General features: G+C 36.9%; 1 protein-coding gene across 4 annotated transcripts in view; it reads left to right on the forward strand.

The window, feature by feature from the left end:
* The window catches only part of LOC129578625 (uncharacterized), a 34,062-nt gene that overhangs the window by 4,823 nt on the left and 6,243 nt on the right, over nt 1-22,996 (forward strand). For 2 of the 4 annotated variants that reach the window (XM_055467463.1, XM_055467464.1), the window contains exons 2-23: nt 6,474-7,299; nt 7,531-7,854; nt 9,877-10,435; nt 10,569-10,636; nt 10,901-11,951; nt 12,081-12,238; nt 12,327-12,488; nt 12,630-12,828; nt 12,971-13,410; nt 13,496-13,649; nt 13,757-13,880; nt 13,981-14,215; nt 14,312-15,157; nt 15,320-15,519; nt 15,621-15,822; nt 15,941-16,076; nt 16,160-16,235; nt 16,372-16,705; nt 16,864-17,109; nt 20,320-20,450; nt 21,116-21,838; nt 22,030-22,382. In XM_055467463.1, the coding sequence (XP_055323438.1) occupies nt 6,864-7,299; nt 7,531-7,854; nt 9,877-10,435; nt 10,569-10,636; nt 10,901-11,951; nt 12,081-12,238; nt 12,327-12,488; nt 12,630-12,828; nt 12,971-13,410; nt 13,496-13,649; nt 13,757-13,880; nt 13,981-14,215; nt 14,312-15,157; nt 15,320-15,519; nt 15,621-15,822; nt 15,941-16,076; nt 16,160-16,235; nt 16,372-16,705; nt 16,864-17,109; nt 20,320-20,450; nt 21,116-21,838; nt 22,030-22,382 (7,157 nt within the window). In that variant the 5' untranslated portion in view covers nt 6,474-6,863. Of the gene's footprint in view, nt 1-6,473; nt 7,300-7,530; nt 7,855-9,876; nt 10,436-10,568; nt 10,637-10,900; nt 11,952-12,080; nt 12,239-12,326; nt 12,489-12,629; nt 12,829-12,970; nt 13,411-13,495; nt 13,650-13,756; nt 13,881-13,980; nt 14,216-14,311; nt 15,158-15,319; nt 15,520-15,620; nt 15,823-15,940; nt 16,077-16,159; nt 16,236-16,371; nt 16,706-16,863; nt 17,110-20,319; nt 20,451-20,699; nt 20,901-21,115; nt 21,839-22,029; nt 22,383-22,714; nt 22,847-22,996 lie in introns of all 4 variants that reach the window. The other 2 variants (XR_008689120.1, XR_008689121.1) reach the window with 2 other exon arrangements.

The following is a 22,996-nucleotide window of genomic DNA, read 5'->3' on the forward strand; positions in this document are numbered from 1 at the left end:
TCTCTCTCTCTCTCTCTCTCTCTCTCTCTCTCTCTCTCTCTCTCTCTTTCTCTCTCTCATTCGTCCGTTCGTTCGTTCGTTGGTTTGCTCGCTCTCTGTGTCAATGATGAACAAAGTACAGCTGTCAAAAATCGGTATTTTATTAATATGTTAATAAACAACATATTTTAATAATTAATAAAAAATTTGAAACACCATATTTATTAACGTTAATAAATATAGTGCATTTTATTAACATATTAATAATTATTAGTATGGTAAATTTTCGGTTATTAATATGGTGTAGATTTTATTAAAATGTTAATAAAATGTGGTTATTAATATGTTGTCAATTTTATTAGAATTTTAATAAAATCGACAATTTTTTTATTAGAATTTTAATAAAATGTGGTTATTAATATGGTGCCGATTTTATTAGAATTCTAATAAATTCGACAACATATTGGATTTCATCCGATTTTATCAACGGACGACATCATGTTCACATCAAAGTCTATTCAACACAGCGTTTAGATTAAGACAATCATTCATCACGACAAAATCTCAAAGAAAAACGAGTCTGGAGATATTCGACATGTTTTTTTGTATGAAACTTTTCAAAAAAATTGCGAAGAAAAGTTTCATATAAAATTCATGTCAGTTTTTGCCAGACAACAAAATCTCGATGAAAAATGAGTCTGGAAATATTTGACAGTTTTTTTGTATGAAACTTTTCAAAAAAATTCCGAAGAAAAGTTTCATACAAAAAACATGTCGAATATTTCCAGACTCGTTTTTCTTTGAGATTTTGTCGTGATAAATGATTGTCTTAATCTAAACGCTGTGTTGAATAGACTTTGATGTGAACATGATGTCATCCGTTGATAAAATCGGATGAAATCCAATGGTTGATAGGAAAGTGCTTGACCAAAATGGGAAATTGTCTGACCAAAATGGGAAAATGTTTGACGAAAATCGGAAAATGTTTGACGAAAATCGGAAAATGTTTGACCAAAAACCGGAAAATGTTTGACCAAAATGGGAAAATGTTTGACGAAAATCGGAAAATGCTTGACCAAAGTGGTGGGAAATTGTCTGACCGAAATCGGAAAATGTGCGCGGCGCGATTTCTGCTCCACCAGTATTTTGTCTGGGATATACCCTGGCTGGGTTTCCGCCACTAAAGAAGGATTCTCTATTCTTATTCACATTCTTTTCATTATTATTATTATTATTCTGCACCATACAGCGTTTCTTCGCCAGAGGTGGTTTATTTGATATGAATATTCTTTTATATATTTACATTATATTACATTAATTGAATTGCTACACAGAGAAAAATAAAATCATTTTCGCGTAGCAAAATATTGTAATGTAACGAATTCCAACACATGTTGAGATTTTCACAAGAAATGTTTTGTTCCATATTGACTCATAATGTTTTGTTCCTGAGTGAATGAGGAAATTTAACTCAAGTATTTGTCAATTGAGTGACCGTTTGCATACGTTGTCTAATTTGACAAGTAGTTTCACTCAGTTTTGAGATTGTCATTTGTGTATATTTGCATAAAATTTATTACTCTCTCCATAATCTATTTCTTTTAAAATATTCATTAATCCTCTGTTTAACAGTATTTGTACTCGTGTTAAAATCAATTAAAAAAGTATCACAGACTGGAGTAGGAACATTATGATAGTTCTTATTTTCTTTATTAGTTAAAGGTGGCTTAATTGGCACCAACTTGTTATAAAAATCATTCTAAGCATTGTTTACCCATTTTTCCGCGCCACAATTGAATGTATTTATACAAAATATTATTATATGGGACGAACACATTGAGAATTTAAAATGGAATCAAAAAATTTATTCAATTTTTTTTAACAAATTCACATTTTTTAAAGTAAAATTCGGTTGGTCAAGCATTTTCTGATTTTCGTCAAACATTTTCCGATTTTCGTCGAACATTTTCCCATTTTGGTCAGACGATTTCCCACCACATTGGTCAAGCATTTTCCGATTTTCGTCAAACATTTTCCCATTTTGGTCAAACATTTTCCGATTTTTGGTCAAACATTTTCCGATTTTCGTCGAACATTTTCCGATTTTCGTCAAACATTTTCCCATTTTGGTCAGACACTTTCCCATTTTGGTCAAGCAAAATCAATTTAACCAAATCCAATATGTTGTCGAATTTATTAGAATTCTAATAAAATCGGCACCATATTAATAACCACATTTTATTAAAATTCTAATAAAATATCGTTATTAATATGTTGTTGATTTTATTAGAATTCTAATAAAATCGACAACATATTAATAACCACATTTTATTAACATTTTAATAAAATCTACATCATATTAATAACCGAAAATTTACCATACTAATAATTATTAATATGTTAATAAAATGCACTATATTTTATTAACGTTAATAAAAAATTCATTTTATTAAAATATTAATAAATTATTAATATGTTAATAAAAAAATATATTAATAAATTATTAATATGTTAATAAAGTGACAGCTGTAGAACAAAGAGCAAAATAATAATAATAATAAAAAAATTGTATGCACGACAATAAAGGGAACGAAAACCTTCGTAATTAGTATGCATGAGCACGACTTCCAGTGCGCGAATGATTTTATTTATAATGCACACTGTATATTGTACGGAACACGATGAAAAAGTGTGCCGTAGGCTCTTACCGCCACAATATATACATATACGATGACTATGACGATGACGGTGGTGGTGGTGGGGGTGGCGAAACGAGTAAATTCTCATGGATGGCTGATTGATGTACAATGTACAACAACTCAATTGCAAGTCGTTAACCGACAGTAGCGAATGGTTGACGGAAAATACGTTTCTTTTGAAATATACACGTATATCTCCTGTTCTCTCGCTAAGTATCGTTTTTGCGGCTCTCTCTCACGGATTTTTCGCTACTTGAAATGGTCGAGTCAAAGCGTTAAATGAGGCTAAATCCGATGAGGATGAGCGAGAGAGCGAATGAGAAAAAAAGAGCTTGAATAAATAGAAACGTTGAGTGACATCAGTCGGTACACAATCAGCAGTACACACAGACGAATATCGGCGACAGTATTGTAAGTTGATTTCTATGGGTTGATTTCTTTCTCTCTTCTCTTTTCTTTCGTTTTTTTTTTTGGGGTAAGGCCATGACTATTTGTTCACTTAACAGTCAACAACGATTCAAGAGAACTTGGCATATATGCGGTGCTGCCATGTTGTTAAATACAAACATTGAGACGATTCAATGGAACTGAACCAAATCGAGACAATGTTCTGTTTGTATAAAGACCTTTTTTATCGGATGACTTTTGGATGTGTGGAAGAAGGAAGATATTCAAGAGTCGCACATGTAGATATTGGATTTGTATTTGTATTTGATGTAACGTGCCGGATATATACACAATCCCAAAAAAAAGAATCAAGCGATTTGTTCCCCTCTTTCTCCCTATCGGCCGTTTATCGCAACATGAACCGAAAAAAAGCACAAAGGAAAAATGTCTATTACATTTTGAGCATTTCAACAGCACAGATAGAATTGGTGTTATGTTGAATCTGTCTCTCGCAAAAATCTCAACCAAATTACAGACTAAATAATTGAATGCTCAAGAATACAGAATCTCTTTGGTTGAAGTAATAACAACGGGGAAAAAGAAGAAGACGCAAGTGAAACCGAGCCGAGTACCGAGTGTATGCTTTCTCACGTTAAAAAGCTGAAGCACTTGGTTTGCGGTCATTTTAAGTGGGTTTCGGTGACTTTTGTTCGCTCGTAGCAACAAACGAGCTGCTCACACGACTCAGCGATGACTATTGATGTTTTTTTCTGTTTATTCACAAAGGTCTAATTAAGTTGGTTGAATATAAAAGCTGCGGCAAAAGCTAAAGTAAAAGTAAGAGAGAAAAAAAGGATCGTCCGATCTGAAAGTCACAAACAAATACAAAACAATTCTTTTGGAACAAGCAGTTGACCACCACCAGTGGTCCACCACCACCACCACCACTCACACATACACACTTAACGCAGCAATGAATTGCAAAACCGATGACTAATATGTTTTCGTTCGGCTGTGTCTGTCTGTCTGGCCGGCCACCCAGATGCTTTGTTCCATTTTCCACCTCCTCCTCAACCCTTGTCACTCATGAATTCAATATCCAATAATTTGACTTATGATATGTCTACTAATCGAACGATTGGGATTTATTAAATTGTGCAAATGTTGCCGCATTCATAAGCAACCCTTCATTTCAGACACACGCCAATTTAATACCCAATTTCAATGTTTAGCCAATAAGAACGCAGAATTGCCGTGAAAACAGTTGATCTGCCTTTTAAAAAAAATCGTTCAGTTTTAATGTTTTCTCCTTATCTAAACACCAACATATTTCCTCTTTGGATTGCTCCACCATTTAACCCAACAGCAACACACAAAAGGCTTCGCTGCAGCGTTGACTTTAATTTACCAAATATATTTTATTCGTCGCTGTTGATTCCATCGCTAACGCCGCCACCGCTTCTGCTGTCGTTGTCGTTGTCGTCGTCATCGTCTTCGTCGACAGTTTTGGCTTTTAATGCCGTAACTAAATTTTCGCATGTTTACGATTAATTAAATCCCTGTATTGCACATTACCCATTTGAAGCACACGTTTCACATAAATACATCCAAATGTGCTACACGTAGTCTTTTTTTATTTCATACATAGAATATATCCATGTTGTATAGAAGAAATAAACAGTTTGTAGCAACGATGACGACAAAAAACCAGCCCGAAGAAGATCAATTGAAATGAAGAAGAAAACACCGAACGAACGAAAATAAAATGGAAAATAAAACGTGGCAGTGAGAGTTTTCCAAGGTTTTTTGATGTGTCCACAAGTAACTTTCAAAAAAATTGCAATTTCAGCGTTAAAAATGTGTTTTATCACAGAGACGAACACCGTTCACACGGAACCTAACAACGAAAATTCGCTATTGTCACACTTAATACATAAACCATTTTGAGTTTTCAAGCGACGCATAAAATATTCAAACAAAATGAAAGAAAAAAAAATTCGCTCAGGTGACACGATTCATTTTCTGATGGTCATGATACACTCACACAGCACGGACGAGAGATGCAACATTTTTATTGGATCTAATTAATTTTGCAAAACACACTTCAAACCGTTTTTCCGTGCTGTCATTTTTGTCGTCCCCCCACCCTTCCTCATTCTCACCAACCAAAGTAAGAAAAAGTTTCACCACTAAATATTCTAGGACCGCTCCTACAAATCGACTACTTTGTCAAATAAATTCTCACATAAATGAAATGAATGAGTACATTAATCGGGCATTTAGAGGAATTGGTCGCTGTTGGTTATGTTCGTTGCTGCTGTTGTTGCTGTGTGAAAATGGATTTTGCATAGAAGTTCCACATAAGCCACCTTTAATGAAGCGAAAATAATGGGAAAAAAAAAACTTTGATATCGATGTAGATGTTTCGTCAAGTCTGCAAAATATGTTCTAGACACATTTTATGTGCAATTTTATGGATTTTGATGGGGGAAAAAACGAAAAGAAAAAAAATTGCAAACAAAGAGAATCCACATCAAACAAATAATTTCGCTACAATTCTTCATAGCCGCCAAGAAAAGAGTGTCCATGTTTGACTAAAAAAAATTGCAGTGCCAGTAAAATATGAAACTATAATTGGTTTAACGCCAAAAGTTCAACCGCATCATTTCTCTGAGCGAAAATGGCTGATTGAAGTATCGAATGGTTTCAATCGCGTATTCGTCTTGTATACGCAAGTGTGTGCACTGTGCACGCCGTTGAAATGAATGTCTATTTTGTGTTGTTTCGGGGGCGTCCAATATGCTCCACTTGTCAATTCGGATGATTGAGAGAAGTGGGTTGGAATTTTTGGTGTGTTTAAACGGTATGTTATCATTAGAAATTCATGTTGCCAGCCTGATCAGTATCATGATAACATGCCTGTTGGTCATCGAACGCTGAACGCTGGACACATGCATTAATATTCAAGCAATCCAACGAAGACAATTCAATAATTTAATCCAATTGTTTAACGCATTAGTCAAGCACTAAAAGCTATCTTTTCATTAGCGTCATCATTTGAATTCGGCTGTTGCTGTAGGATTTTCGACATTCATATCCCGTCACATTAAATTATGCTGTCAACTGACATTCGCTCGTATTTATTCCATAAAATTGAGTGTACCTCTCTTCGTTGTTGATTCTTTTTTTCTCTTGATTCTATAAATTGTCAGTTTCAATAACAGAATAAGGTCATGAAAATCTTATTTTTTCTGTTAGCAACATCATCATACATCATCATCATCATCATCACCATGCAATGCATTCACATCAACAATATTTGAACAATCACTTATCATGAATTTTTTGTTTTTAATTCGGAAAATATCCAAATTCATTCAGTGTTTTTCTTTTATTCTACCACTACAGAACGCATCGATCCGTTCGTTCTTCAGATGTTTCGTAAAAATGTAGAGCGGCCAATTATTAAACATGCAAACGATAATTGATGGCAAATAGAAATAGGAGAGTTGAAAGTAACGAACAAGAAAACAAAAAATGAAATAAAAACAATCTCAAATGATGATGTAGAAAAAACATGTAACACATAAATCCAAATTCTAAATATAAAAACGTCGAACGAAAGTAAGTCCAGATTGAAAATATTTTTAAACTTGTTGTAAGTGTAGTTGAAACATCGTCATCGTCGTCGTCGTTGTTGTTGTTTTTTCCCTCTCATTCTCAGTGTGTAAGAAGTGAAATTGAAACAGTAAAAAATATATATGGTAAATGTAAGAACGAAACGAAAGTGTGGAGAAAATGAATTTCAGTTTGTTGGTGTTTGTGCTCACTGCGTTTGTGTTAAATGCATGCTGTGGCTTAAGTGGTGACCCAGCACCCGGACGCTCACCGGGACCACCCGAATTGAAGGCGACTACCAGCCAATTGAGCAGTGACATCACGACCATAACAGCAGCCACAACACCACACATTCATGTAGCCGATACGAAACAGCCCGACTCATCCAATGTCGATACAACTGATGATGTTCAAAATAAACGTCGATTTAGCGAACAACAACCACCCCCACCATCATCATCGTCACCACAAATACCACCACTACCGCCGCCATCATCACCAAACGACTCTGTCGTAAATAATAGGCATAGAGAACATATTAGGAAATCGCATGGAAGTTCAGCCGCCGCACATCACAAGATAATCGAAAAACTAGAGAAAACCGCATCAAAACCAGGTATTCATTTTTGGTTTGTCAAACAGCAACAGCAAAAAAATAAGTTTTAATTATCATCAAAATTGTTAACCACCTAAATGTGGGCAACCGCTTAACATCATCATCATATCCATTTATGACGATTGCCATCCACATGCTACCCTCCAAAATGAAAAAAATACTAAACACGAGCCACATACATATATTTTTGTCATATCAATTTTGTTTTTGTCTGTTTTTCATCCCCCGCAGCAACAGCATCTAGCATCAAAGTCATTAACAGCACTGAAGCAAATTTAGATAAATTACCAAATGAATTCGTTAAATTGCCGGAAAATCTATTTCGGTTAAACCAAAAGCCTTGTAAAAATTTAAGCGTCGATGAATATCTAATAACGAAAGCACACACACGTAAAATTGTCAACATAGATCATTTGTTGAAAGCGAATGCTACATTCAACTTGGATGCGCCAACGAATAGTTCCAGCCATTCGAATCATGTGCCCATTTCGATTGACGTCAAACACGACCTGTTCGATGCGACCGATGGACTCGTACGAAACGTTTTCTATACAGGTATGTGTTGGAATTTTGCATTTGCATTTGTATCATGTATATTGTGCGGTCGGTTGGTTGAGTATTATGATGGAATGATGGAATTTTAATCCGTGGATTATATGCAACCCCGTGTGATTGAAAGCGATGCAATGAAGTGCATTCCATATTATTATCTTGCACTAAATTGAAATGGAAAAAGTTTGCTTATTGAAGAGCTTTCGATGGTCAGCAAGTAGTACTCTTCTGGTGGTTCTCCTCTCTCTTTCTCTCTCTCTCTCTCTCTCTCTCTCTCTCTCTCTCTCGGTCTCACTCCCTCACTCACTCACTCACTCTTTATCCTTCTCTCTGGGGAAGAGCCTTCAATCAAATTGACGCATGTATTTCACTTATCAATTTCGACAATCTCATTTATCCGATTTCAATTCGGCACAAACTGGACTACAATATACCGTTGGCAGTGTATTTGAATGTCAGACAGTGACCTTTTTTTTACTCTGACAAACTTCAGTGCGGAACAGCTAAATTGAGAGAAACATTGAAAGTTTTCGGTATACTTCAACCAAATTGTGTTATCCGATAGCCTCTTCTTTGTAGAATGAAAGAAAAAGATCTTGGATTGTTTTACAATTTCCAAGGAAAATACTCCGGTGAAGCGAAGTGGTCATGCAATGGCTAACAAACCTACTGTCCTTATCTCTCTGTGTGTGTGTGTTTGTGGCGAGTACCGTTTTCCATGGCATATATTTATGTGCACGGGCAAAACGTTGACGATGATTCAGCAAATGTACGGAAAATTCAATTTGCATTCAAAGAAAAACAAAGTTTGCCGTAGTTTTTTTCTCGCTCTTAACAAATCAAAATGCAAAGAATTTCACTTTGTCCCCATTCGTTTGGGAAGATTTCTTCAGAAAAACAACGAAGCATCTGAAGAAGAACTAAAAACATTGCTATGGTGAAGGTGAATACACTGCATAGGCACATCCAAGCCCTAATAGTGACATTAAAATAGTTCGCACACACAAAATGAAGAAAATGGGACAAGTAGGCAAATATGAATGGGATGCTTGAAAAAAAAGTTCTAAGGAAATCGAGTTCAAAGATCAAATAATCTAAACATGAACTCGAACCCGATGTGATCTATTTGTTTGTGTGACAAACAAGTATTCAACTGAGGTCACATCGAAACCCGAAAAAGGAAGTGGATATTGATATTTTATGCACATATTGTGTAATACACGTTGTGACAGTCAATTAAACTGGAATTGAGTCCACTTGTCCGATTCAGGATGCAACGGATGTCGGCCTGTTGTCATCTTCTATGTCGCCATCAGTGCTACGAAGCGTTATATTCGTATCGGTTTCAATTTTAGCCAGATGAAACTCTTGCAAAACCTTAGCAACACGATAACCCTCCATCCAAAAAAGTATACACACTTTGACAAATCCAATGGTTTTTGCGTACGCCGTTCAAATGGTATTCTATGAGAAAACGAAAGCGGTAAAGATACACATGAACTTCTCTTAGCATTAGTAGTTCACCCAGGCAAAATAAATACGTGCTACTGCTGCTGCTACTACCCAGTTTAGCTGACGATGGAGAGCGATGAGTGAAAAGAAGTTTGAAGACTGTTGTAAAAAGCAAATAATGCGAAAGTTCAATATATATACACATGTACCGCGTTGAGTGTGCTATTGTTATTTCACAACTCGGTGTAAATGTCAGACCGTAAAAAAGTCCATGAAAACATAAATCCATTCAGCGCATTGACGATGGCTGTTGTTTTAACTGGGAAATTCATGTTAAGAGTCTTTGTTGCTAAAAGCGATAAAACTAAACACAAAGAAACACGTAGAAGATCCAACCGACAAGCACATCGTTATGAATAAAAGTCGTTTCAATATCTGTATTTGTCGTTGTTATTTTTTTTTTCATTTTATTCACACATGTTTCCAATATTTTTCTCTCTTCTTTTCGTTTCTTTTTCGTCTCTCTCGCTTCCTTGTTCTTTCTGCGAACGAACGAATCCATGTAATATATAGTCCATGTGACATTGTCAAAAAACGAGAGTATTACCGACTTTTATGTGGAAGCCAGCATCGATGGAATGCACAAAGGTGTATTTAGAAGTGATACACCAGTGAATTGGCATCGAAAGCATAAGCAACATCATTCAAGCTATAATGGCGATCACACGCAAGCCAAAGACGAGTTTAGTAATCGCAAAGTGTTTGCCAATCACTTCAATGGCAACGATGTATCGATGATGGCAGCGACACCGTCATTGTCATCCTCGTCATTATCGTCATCGTCGTCGTCGTCAACGGCGAAAAAAATTCGCGTTGACGAAAGTGGCATTGAAATACCAAGCGTCAATGTCGAACAGCATATGACAGCGCCAATCCCATCTAACAGCGTATTAGCACTTAATTTTAGCATAGGAAGAAGAAACAAAAGATGGAAAATGAGCAACCACATAACCGATCACTGCACTCAAGATTACTGGAGCGAAAACGTGATTCCAGGCAGCCGAATGACGCAATTTACGAGGAGGTGGTCGTACAGCAAAGCTGATTTGATAAACAAGACTGTTAGTTTTAGGTGCGTGTAAAAGTTTTTCCGTTTTTCGTTCCGTTTTTACTTCACACTCACTTTGCTGTTCATTTCACTTGCTGAATAAGTGATTGCAATGAATAACACATACTTTCTTCTTCGTTTTTCTTTTTTCATTTAGACTTTTATTTAGACGAAAATTCAGTTTTGATGTATACGAAATGACGGCAACGTTTAATCTGAGAGATGGTAAGAAATGTTCATTGCGTTTCTTTTATTGCTGTTATTGTTGTAGAATTTCATTTGTGTGTGTGTGTGTGTGTGTGTGTGTGTGTGTGTGTGCGGATGAATCGATGGTTGTTTCTTTATTTAATCGATTATTTATGCTGAATACACACACACACAATGGGAATGGGCTTTGTTTGGTGTTAACGCATTTGCAGAAGAAAGAAAGAAAGAAATGAAATACAACAAACCATTTTGTTTCGTTCTTTCTCTCGCTCTTTTCGCCAGATTGCATATTATACATGAAAGATACAATTGGAAATGTGGATTATGCTGCACTACCCGAGCAACAATACGATAAATGCGTAATTTACTTTCCTTCGCGTGAGCCACTCACAAGCGAATCACCGGGCCTACTGATTGAAATAAAACGACTGAATATTCCATGCGATAGTGGCAGTTATATCACGCTCAACGGTCATGATAAACTGTGCGGAAAACTTGAAGACATCGCACCGAACGAACGTGTCTACTATTTTCCGTTGCAGCAAAATATGAGCATACAATTTGATCGGAATCCAGTGTTTAGCTTGAATTTCAAGCTTGTCGACTACTGTTATAATGTCACAATGACGTCGCGTAATAGTTCATTTTTGCTCGAGCCACGCCATGAATTGGAATGCTATTTTCTTGTGCATCTACCGTATGGCAATCAAATTGAATTGAATTTATTTCAAAATTTCTATACAAAATCAACATCTTCGCCGTCAATGCACAATGGCAGCGAGATTGTGATGAGACCGAATCAGGCCAAAGATAGCAGCAGCATCGATGACATTGACTATGAATATGTGGATCTGATGCTGTCACAGTATGTGGAAAATGTGAATTTTTGCCCGGGCATTGCGATAAGCATCAGCGATGCAAACGATGAAAAATGGTCACACTGTATAAATGGCGACAGTCCAGCAAAAAAGTTTTCATTCAAATCGACGGGCAACTCAATGCTCATCCATGTAACACGGATATTTTATGATGATGACGGAGGCAATGATGGCGGTAGTGAAACCAGTGCTGATAGCACTAGCAAACAAAATATTGTCGATAGTTTATATGATAGACCATCAGTTTACATAGAATATACAGCAATACCCATACCCGAAATTGTGTCACAATGTGCCTTTGGTTGGATCGCTGTGAACCAATTTTGTATATCGGCCGTCGAAATGGCACTGCCATGGAAAGAAGCAGAGAACCATTGCAAAAGACTTGGCGGACATTTGGCTTCGATTAAATCGGAACGAGAGCAAAAACTTATCGATACACTGCTCATGAATAGGTAAGAAGAACGCGTGCGTTTTTTTCTGCTTCTCTCTGAATCTCTGTCTATAGATGGTTGATGGTGTAAGAACGAGGCCGGTGAATGCCATAAAAAATAATGTTCGATTTCGTTTTTTTTCTTATTTAGCGCAACATTTCGATCGAATATTGCTTATTGGATCGGTGCATCGGATGAAATATTTGAGGGTGATTTTCGTTGGACGAATGGCTTTCCGTATACATTTTCCAATTGGTTTCCAGGCTGGTCGGAGCACAGCAGCTACAATAAGCAACCAAATGATGACGGTATGTTTTCTGTTCTATGAATTTTCTCACACGGCCATAAAATTCGTTTCTGTTTTACCGTGTAATCTTCGTTCGTTTGGTCGTTTAGGTTTGAGTGCACAGGATTGCGTTGAGCTCCGTCGATACTTTCGCATCCCGCCGGCCATCCAAGCAAAATCAAAAATTGTTCCGGTGACATTGACCTACATGTGGAACGATCGTGATTGCAATGAGAAAAATTTCTTCCTTTGCGAACGGCCACTGTCAGACGGTAAATTTCCTGTGTGCTTTTTTCGCACGCAGCACCATCGCCACCCCAAAAGAATATAACTTTTTCACACTTCTCCCATCGCAATGCGATGATTTATTATTTATTGATTTTTCGATTCTTGATTTATTCACACATTGTTAGAACCAATCGAAAAGTCATGGTCAACCGACTGTAATAAAACGGTGGTGTTATCCCACAACCATTTACGAGCTTCAATATGGAGCCCAGGCTTTCCGACACATTATCCAGACAAAACAAACTGCTTCACCGTCATAATCGCACCGAAAGGCTTCTACATTGCCATTGAATTCGAGGAATTCGTACTGGAAAATGAACCACAGTGAGTTGAGCAATTGAATAGAAATGTGTTGATCCGACAATGATGCGGCTGAAAGGCTCTCTCTCACGCCATGTTGTTGGCTTGATGCGTTGATTCCATTTTGAAATGCGATTTACACCATCTCTATCTCGCTCACTTTTAGATGCTCATACGATTACCTGGAAATCATTGACTCACATCCGAGTGATCATAGCTACACTGTGAACAGCAACGATGGTAATAATGGCAGCGACAAGGTTAATGGCAACGCATTCAACGATAATGCCAGACATTACGCACAACACACGCCGGAGAATGTTCGACGACACAATGAAAGCAATTTCTTGAAAAATGTGGATATTTTTGAGAATTTTCTCAGTATTTACAAAAGCCACCACAGTTATTTGATACAAACACCGGAAATGGGCATCAATTTTGATAAATCGTTAAATGTGAACGCGCCGCGTCGAATATGCGGTGATTGGAATTCAAAGGTGAAATTACTTCGATATCGAAGCAGCGGACCCATACTTGGATTACATTTTTCATCGGATTATTCGCATCACTTTGGCGGCTACAAAGCCAAAGTCGTTATCAAAAATGGTAATGTAATCAATCGTTTAACTTGTTCGTCCTTCGAGAGCGAGAGACGTTGGCACTTACATTAATTTCATTTGCACTCCATTAGCCGCCTCAAAATGCTCCGACGATCGATTAAAACCATTCAATGGTACTTGCTACTTGTTCGTTTCGTATCCCGAAGTGGATTGGTTTACTGCCCAACAAGTTTGTGCCGGGATCCATGGTGAATTGGCATCAATAAGAACAGCCGAAGAGCAACGGTAAGGTCTATTTTAAATAAATCAGTGCTATCGTTGTACCTATGTATATGTATATTTTATGACCGAACGAATACGTCTAAAAATAATCGCATGAATTTTTCGTTAAGATTCATTACCACAAACATTCGCAACGAATTGGATTATTCACCGCAAACAATTTATTGGCTCGGCGGAAAATTCGAGTCAAACAAGCATTTAAAATGGAATGATGGCTCGAACCTAACATATAAGGTATTGTATTGCATTTGGATAACAATGGAGAGTGTACGAGTAGAGAATGGATGTTTTTTTTTATTGATTTTATGTTTATTTTTGTATATGAAATAAAAAGGGATGGATTCAAGGTCAACGTCATGCTGAGAAAACTTCAAAGGAGGCTTTGTGTCTCGGCTTGCAATGGAAAGTATCGAGCACACCAATGCAGCCGTCGGGATTATTTTGGACTGCCGATCATTGTGCCACAAAATTCGGTGGCTACGTGTGTAAGCGACGCAGTCAAGACAATCTCGAAGTGAATTTTGAAAATGAAACCGTCACCGGCACCGAAGGACTTCTAACATCACCAAGTAAATAGAATTTAATATTGAAATTCCATTAATCAATCGTGCAAATTCCTTATCTTATGGAATATTCTATTGAATCGATTGGTTTTTCTTTCTCAGACTATCCGAATTTGTATCCAGCCAATACGAACTACTATGTGAAATTGATTGGACCGGAGAAAACGCGGTTGGTGTTGCAGTTCACAAAGATTGATCTGGAAGAACAGAACGATTGTTTGTACGATTACATTAGCATTGAGGATGATGAAAGCTATGAGCAAATGGTCGAATCTGGATTGACGGCCAAATCAATGGCAATGCTCACGCCAGACAATGATCGCAACTACCTATCCGATGAATATTTGTTGGATGCGGCAAGGGATGCCGACGACTCTAGTGAATACAATGAGCGTAGGAAACGAAACTCCAGCATTCAACCACGCAAACCATCACTGTCTAAGCGAGTTGCAATCGAACCGTCTTTTTTGCCGTATGTTCGATGGTGTGGAACGCATGAATCGAACATGAGCCGTTTTGATTTCATCAGTGCGACCAATACCGTTCTAATATACTTCCATAGTGATTATTCCGTGTCGGGTTCGGGTTTTTCGATGTCATGGAAAGCAGTGAGCACGAGCGGTTGTCCAACGCAAACCTACACCGCCAGCGATGACTTCAATTCCATTGAATCGCCGAATTTTCCGAACATTTTACTCAATCATTTAGATTGCAAGTACGTCATTTATGCAGCGAACAATAAACGAATTTGGCTTGAATTTGAATCGTTTGACCTGGTTCGCGATGTCACTGTGGAAATCGATTTGGGCAAAGGCCCATTTATTCCATTCCGAAATGTACAACAGCTAAACGATGGTGTGTTTGTAAGTTATCAAAATCGAGTTACGATCCATTTGCGAACTGGCGACAAGCCAAAAGGCACTGGCTTCAATTTAGCATATAAAACGAGTAAGCATATTCATTTTTATCTTTTGGCTTTTTCGGGTTGTTTTTAATTGAATTTGTTTGGCAAAATTTATTGAATTTTCTCTATCTTTCATTCTCTGTCTCGCCTTCGCTTCGATGTCCGCTGTCTGCTGTCTGTGTGTGCGCTGGAAAATGTTTTTGCAGTGGGGATCAGAGAGGAGCGCAGTATTATACTACAGAATAAAGCGAATGGCATTTTGAATCATTTAAATTATCCACAACCGCAACCATCCAATATTGATTTCACTCAGCATATTGTCGCTCCGCTGGGCGAAGTAATTCTATTAGAAGTGCACAATGTCGGAATTAGCGAAGCAGACTGTCACATTGCAAACCGAATTGAAGTTCGTAATCAATGCGCAGAATTTATTTGCCATACACACTCACACTCACTCAACACGCACACACCACACTAATTATATACACATGTTTCATTATATTTTAGATTTACGATAATTATGCTGACATTAATGGATCATTCTGGAATCTGTGCAAACTGTCGACATTAGAGGATAATTACAAAGGCGATGCAATCTTGTTACCATCACCCATTCACATAACATCGTATCTCAACACAATAAACATACGACAAAAAACAACTGATTCGATTAATCTCAATCTAAATGCAAGTGTTCGAGTGCAACCAGGTAATAGAAAACTCTTAATGGTTTGCAATCCAAGGACGCAATCGCATTACGTAAAAACGTACATTATTGAGCCATGCTTTCCATCTCTTGCTCTCCATGATTATTTTTTTTCCCGCAGATTTCAATTACAAGTATAAACTGGCAACGGGAAATGATGAGGTTGAGTCTTGTCATCCGAACCCCTGTATAAATGGCAAATGTATATCGAACGGAAATGTGAACCGCTGCCAATGCACCGGTCATTTCACTGGACGGTAAATGAACGCACACCAATAACAACCAAAAATATGTATAAACAAGATTAAAATTCACGTTGTCATTTTCTCTGGTTTGGTAGGTTTTGTGCATTGACGATATGCGAAATGGAGCCATGCATTTTTGGAAAATGCGAACTCACGCCGACCTCATTCAAAGTTTGTGCAAACATAATTCTTTTTTTTTTCGTTTCGTCCACTTTTTCTCTGTGTTTTGAAAACGAAACACACTCTTGTTATCACACTCATCGCAAAAATTTGTAAACTTTTTTTCTGGTGTGTTTGTGTTAAATAGTGTCACTGTCTGCAAGGCTACATGGGTCAGACGTGCAATCAAAAGCAGAAGCCATGTATGGATAATCCGTGCGAGAGTCGAGGTGAATGCTTCGAAAAGAATGGTAAATGGCAGTGTCGATGCCATGCATGGTGGGAAGGTACGCGATGCGAACGACGTATGATGCACATTCCATATAAACCGCTATCGGAGCGAATGCTTCAAGAGCCATTTTGGTTGGGTTTGATTACCGTTTTTGTGGTGTTGGCATTCATCGGATTGGTGTGGTGTGCTAAACGGCATTTCCCGGAAAAAATCGAAAAATTACTGGCCGAGGAAGCTGATCGAAATCGGCGTAAGTGCTTTCATTGGATTTTGTTGGCTTGCATATACCGATCTCATTTATTGCTTGGACTGACTTGACTAATGGATGACTTTCATACTTTGATGATTCTCTTCTCTCTCTTTTTTCTCTCTCTATCTTTCCGAAAATCTTCATTTGACTCTGCTTAGCGCCCGGCTCAATACACCATCTACATAATCATCATCATCCATCGCTTCGTGAGCAATTGCATTTCACAATAACAAATTCAGCGCCACAGTCCACAGCAACGACACCGGGAACGGCACGAACGCTTTTCGGCAGATTGGGTATACGAAAACCATCAATTTTGAGCCTCAGCAGCCCACATGCACATGCAGGAGGAGAAACCGCTCGAACATTTTCATTAGATGATCTATTGCGACCTCCTGCACGACGTAAGACAGACAGAAAATGCTTTCGTCAATCGAATGACGAAAGATCAAAAATAAAAAAACAAAATAAACAAACAAAAACCCAACTAAAATAACGAAAAACAGAAAATTCATTCTTTTAGCTTAAATGAGATAAACAGAAAGTTTCCGTTCGTATCTCTCAAGCTCTTTGCATAAAGCTTGAGAGCGTTGCACATAAAGCGAGACATAGAAAAACAGAAAAGAGCCGAGCGTCAAAGAGCCAAGCGTGTGGGTATGAGCGAAAGACAGAAAAAAATGTATAACAAGGCTTGTTTAAATAATAAATGATCCTTGTGTTGATTTGCTCCTACTGCTGCTGGTGCTGCTTTGACGATGACGCTACCGCGTGTACATTACGAACGAATGAAACGCACGTTAACTGTAACAATAACGGGAGAATCTCATTCATATCACATGATTTTTCTTTTTCTTCATGTTTATCTCGTTTATGAGCAGAAGTTTTTCGGTTTCTTTTTTGCGATTTTTTCGTTTAATTTTCCTTGTCCTCATTTTCTCTCCGTATTTTCTTTCTCTTTTTTTTCTATTCTCTCTCCATGATTCATCATGCAATTTGTTTCTCTTTCTCTTTATTCTCCTTCTTTTCTGATGATTTCTGTTCAATGATTACATTTAAATGTTGTTTCTCTGCGCACTTTTCTATCATACGTTTGTTCTTACTTTCCAATTCGAATCATTTAATGAATTTCTATCCGAATTTCTCTCCTCTTTTCGTTTTAAATTGGAAATTCTCTGTTTGTTTTTTTTCAAATCTTCTGATTGATACATTTTCCTCACAAACTTTTTCGCATTCTTTTCTCTATCTCTTTTTCCCTGTTCCATTTTTCCAAAAAAAAATCCCGATGGCCGGAATTTGATTTGATTTCCAACACTTTCACATTTTTGGTTTTTCTTCATTTTTGTTGTGGTTTCGTTTTCTAAACACCGCCAAAACAAAAACAAACAACTATTTTAGCAGCAACAAAAGTATTCTCTGATTTTTTTTTTAAGCAAATCTAACGCTTGCCCTCATTTTACTCTATCTTGCTCCACTTCTCTCTATATTATATATATATATATATAAATCTCTTTTATTTCCAAGCATAGAACTTGTTTATCTCTCTCGAGTGTGTTTTATTTTCCAAAATCACACACAATTTCAAGCATTGTTTTTGAACAAAATTTTTTTTGTATCTACACCAAAATGGTTTTTCCTTCAATAACAACAACAACAAATATACTTTGTAATCAACCATCTTTTTTTTCTTATATTCAAAAACAACTAACTTTGCACTGTACAACCAAAACAACAACTTTATTTTAAATCAAAATTTTTTGCGCTTTTGAGAATGACAATCGATTCTTCACACTTTTTTGATTCAACTTATAGCTTTGCTCTCGATAATAATCTAACTTTGTACGTTTGACTATACTTGATAATTGATTCTATCTCTATACATTTTGATTATATATTTGCATTTTTTTTCTTTGAAGCATCCCGCTTAAACGTAAATCGAACAAAATAACTTTACTCTGAAACAACACTTTTCCCGTTGAGTTTTCAATTTTATAGGATATTTCACTCTTATTTCTTCTAATTTTCGCTCACTTACTCACAGCCAATTTGAAAATTCAAAAGCAAATGACAAAAAAAAACAATGGATTTGCCAACAGACCATTTTAATGCGAGTTAAGTACAGAGGGAATTGTTGTACATTTCACATCAACGGCAAGCCAAAAACCGAAAATTATTTATTCACATCCGCAAATCCGTCTGCTCATGAAAAATCTACCATTTCCGAATACATCGTATTTGGTTTGATCGTCATACGTTGACGAAATCATTACGGAAATGATGGAAAAACGCTGCTTCGGGCATCAAATCTGGCTTTAAACGATCATTTATTTTTTGGGTTTCATATTTTTGTTGTTACATTCAAATTTAATTACTTTTCGCGATTTTTTCATTCTTTTGTTTCGTTGATTTTTTTGACTTTTCATTTTGATATTCATAAATGCGATGAAAACCAACAAAAAAAATCCGATGATTGAATTTATATACATAAACAACCGAACAGATGTAAAGCACTAGCGCTCATGTAAATATGATCCCGTTCATATGATTTCATCTTGTACAATAATAACAACAAAGATGCATTTTTTTCTATTCTTTTTTTTTGTTTCGCCCGTTAATTTTTACTCTCTTGGTTTACCGTCCATTTTTATCAGTTTATTTTCCAAATCATGTTTTTTCATTGGACATTCATCTAACAAAAAAAAGAAGAGAAAAACAAAAAAAAACTTCCTGTCTGTACTTATAAAACAAAATCTAAGTGGCTGCTGGTAGGCAAAAATGCACCAAATTAAATGTTAATCTGTATTCTTTTTTTTTCTTTCTTTTCTTTTTTCCTATGCTAACAAAAAAAACCTATTTTTAAAACTTGTGTTCACTGTGTAAATATAAAAAAAATATGTCTGAAAAAAAAATTCTCTCACTAACCCCCACTTGCCATATGCCAAAAGACAAAACGTAATTATCAGTAATACAAACTGCAAACATTTCCTCTATTTTTGCTTGCATGCTCTCAAGTGTGTTCAATTGTGTATGTTCCGCTATTCAGTTTTGGTTTATTGTTTGTTTTCATTATGCGTTGCGATTGTGCTAGTTGGAATGAGCAAAACAAAACAAAATTGAAGTCGAAAAAACAATAGCAACAGCAAAGAGCACTATAATGATAATAATACTGCACGTTTTTTCCCCTTCAACTTTGCATCCTTTCTGCTTGCATTAATTTGTTCCTTTTCATTTATGACTTCCAAAATTTGAAATCAGATTTTATCTATATATCTATCTATCGTTCTATCTTTGTCTATCTGTTCCGTAGTTATTATGATTTTTTTTTTATTTCTGGTAGCGTATTTTCAAATGTATTCTTTTCTTTCCCTTTACTGGTTTTCTTCGGTTATTTTTTCCGATTTTATTTTTACTTTCGTTCAACTCACTTCTTTCGTTCGATCGTTCTAATTATTGAATATATTTATACACTTAATTGATATTGTATTTAATGACAACAAAAAAATGATACGTTCAAGTTTTGTAATAATTTGTTTTTGTCAGACTTTGGTTTGAGTAAGCCCGTTGTTGAATTTTACTAATTGCCATTCTGAATGCGTTGTAATATAAATTTTAAAAAGGTACACCATCGCCGGCCCGAAAAAAGAGAAATAATTCAACACCGACCAAAACACGTGCCGCCGTTGAAAAACGACTTATACTCGAAACGCTTATCGCGCCCGCAACCATTGACACAGGCAATCGACCGAAGGTAATTGCATACGAGAATCGAAACTGAAAACCAAAAGTCATTATTATCAAAATTTGGAACACATACGTCAACATCACCATATTTTGTCTAGATTTGATTTCTCTTTTTTTATTATTATGAACATTTTCGTTTGTGAGAGTTTGGTTGGTTGATTTGTTTTTTTTTTTTTTTTTGGTTTCACTCGAATAAACAAAACATGAGCAATTCAATGTACACGTGATGAGCACAAAATGTGTGTGTTTTATTTAGATGAGCTTGGATGACTTAGCCATGCTATACGAGCAACACGCCGATAGATATGCCGATGGAAACTTAAATTCAGATTCTGGCACAGAATTCTACTTTGACGAAGCATCCACGGCTAAACGTCAATCATTCGATGCTAAGTACGAGAAAAGAGTCACATTTGCTCGTCTTTTTAGTAGAGTATCATCTGAACTTAGTTCCGAGGTTAATATCGATGTCAAATGTTTACACGTGTAGCTCACTCGATCAAAATCGATATCTATGTGTATACCTGTATCTGTCTGTAACAAAGAAATAGTGTGTTTTGTGTTCAATAGGATCTCCTTAGTATTTATTTAATTGGCTGTGATTGCGAAAATGAATTAATGCTTTTCCAATTCTGCTTTTGTGTTCAAATTTCGTTTGTTTTTCCTTAACAGAGTACATCAAACCTCAAAGCGCTCAATTTGCCGGTAGGATCATCGACCGAAATGATACCACGTCCAAGCTCAGTGCCGCCGACACCAAGTGCAAACGATTCCCGGTCACCGCATGGACCATGCTCAAATCAGGGAAGTGAATCGTTGTCCGGCTCCGAATTGACCATCAACGATATCGGGCTACGAAATATGCGACGCATCAAACCGAAGGTGTCGAGTGCGGATTCAATTTTGGCAATGTTTAGAAATTTCACAACATCAACCAATGTATTGTCGCAAATGCCTACATCATTAATTATTTCACCATCAACAACACCGTCGGCATCCAGTCCACAGGACATTGCCGATGATTCATCATCGACTAGTTCGATGCATACACCAATTAGCTACACGAGCTGTGCACCCGATTCACCAATTTCGTATCATATGCCAAGCATTTCAATCGAAGTTCCTGTCTTAGATCCATTAAATGCTCATAAATCGTCTACAAGCAATACAAACAATAACACATTAAATCCGCCAACAATTTTGCTCGAAGTACCCAGTTCAAACACAAATAAATGTCTATCACCCATTCGGGAACTACCAACGCCCATTCCATCACCAGCTTTAACGCCAATCATGTCACGACCACAAAGATTTTCCGGCTTTTTGCATAATGACCGACATTTTTCCAATAATTTTAGTGATGACGATGAAAAGCTTTCAGTTGAACGCATCGAGGTGAGTGTAAATTGCAAACACGTTCACTATCACCATTTAAAGCACATACACCAACACAATTGTTGGGCAACGCAATACAATTTGCTTCTCCATTTCTCTAACTCATTCTCTCTCCCTCTCCCTCTCCCGCTCTCTCTCTCTCTCTCTCTCTCTCTCTCATTGTCATTTGCCATTTTCTGAAATGGGTTTAGAATAATGGCGGTTTAGTGAAAGTCATTGTGAACGAAGATAATGCGAGCACAATTGGTATACCGAACAAACATACACCGCCGTTGCTACGTCCAATTCCAAAACGACCGACAGTGTCATTGGATACAAATATATTGATAGATATTGAGCCGCCAACGCCCGAACAAAGGTCGCCCAAGTCACCGAATCGACCAAAAAATTTAATTATTCCCCAGCTGGTTGTTCAGCAGGCCAGTCCTACCAGAGAGCGAATACCAGTTAAATTACTTGGTTCGCCGCCACCGCACCGAGCCAATCAAGCCGACATACAAATTCTTGTCACCAGCGAAAGTCCGGACCAATCAACCGAAAAAATGTAAATTTTCAGTTTTTTCCCCAAAAAAAGATGAACAAAAATGTAGGATAGAAAAAAAAAGTACCAATCGAATCAAATTTAGTACCCCTTACCGACTGTAGCTGTAGCCGCTCTGTATGTTTTGATGAAAAATTCTCCATTTATTCAACTTAATCTCGATGTTTTCAAGGGGAATTCGTTAGAATGTCTTTGCTCTCTCTCTCTCTCCCACACTGATGGATTTTCACGTTTCTATTTTCCCTGTGTAAAAACTCCATCGTCACGACACGCACACAAACGAATTGAAATGAAACGATACGAAACAATACGAAACGAACACGGTCGCGGCGCAGGCAGAATGATGGAAATCTAGCTCAAGGCAAAGACACGACGGAAACGAGTCTTTGTGAGGACAAGCGGCTAGAGTCGAGTTGACAAATGGAAAATTTTCCGCGCTACCATACGATATGCTACAGCCTCAGCTGGTAAATTTTTGTTAATTTCTTTACATCATTATTTGTTGTTTTCATTATCTATTGTTTAAAAAAACCGTTTTCTTGATTGTTGTTAAACGCAAAATGTTATATGGTGTGTGTGTGTGTGTGTGTGTGTGTGTGTGTGTGTGTGTGTGTGTG

This window comes from Sitodiplosis mosellana, unplaced genomic scaffold (genome assembly GCF_009176505.1).
Source record: "Sitodiplosis mosellana isolate CC-2019 unplaced genomic scaffold, AAFC_SMos_1.0 Smas_scaffold_6226, whole genome shotgun sequence".
Taxonomy (NCBI): Eukaryota; Metazoa; Arthropoda; class Insecta; order Diptera; family Cecidomyiidae; genus Sitodiplosis; species Sitodiplosis mosellana.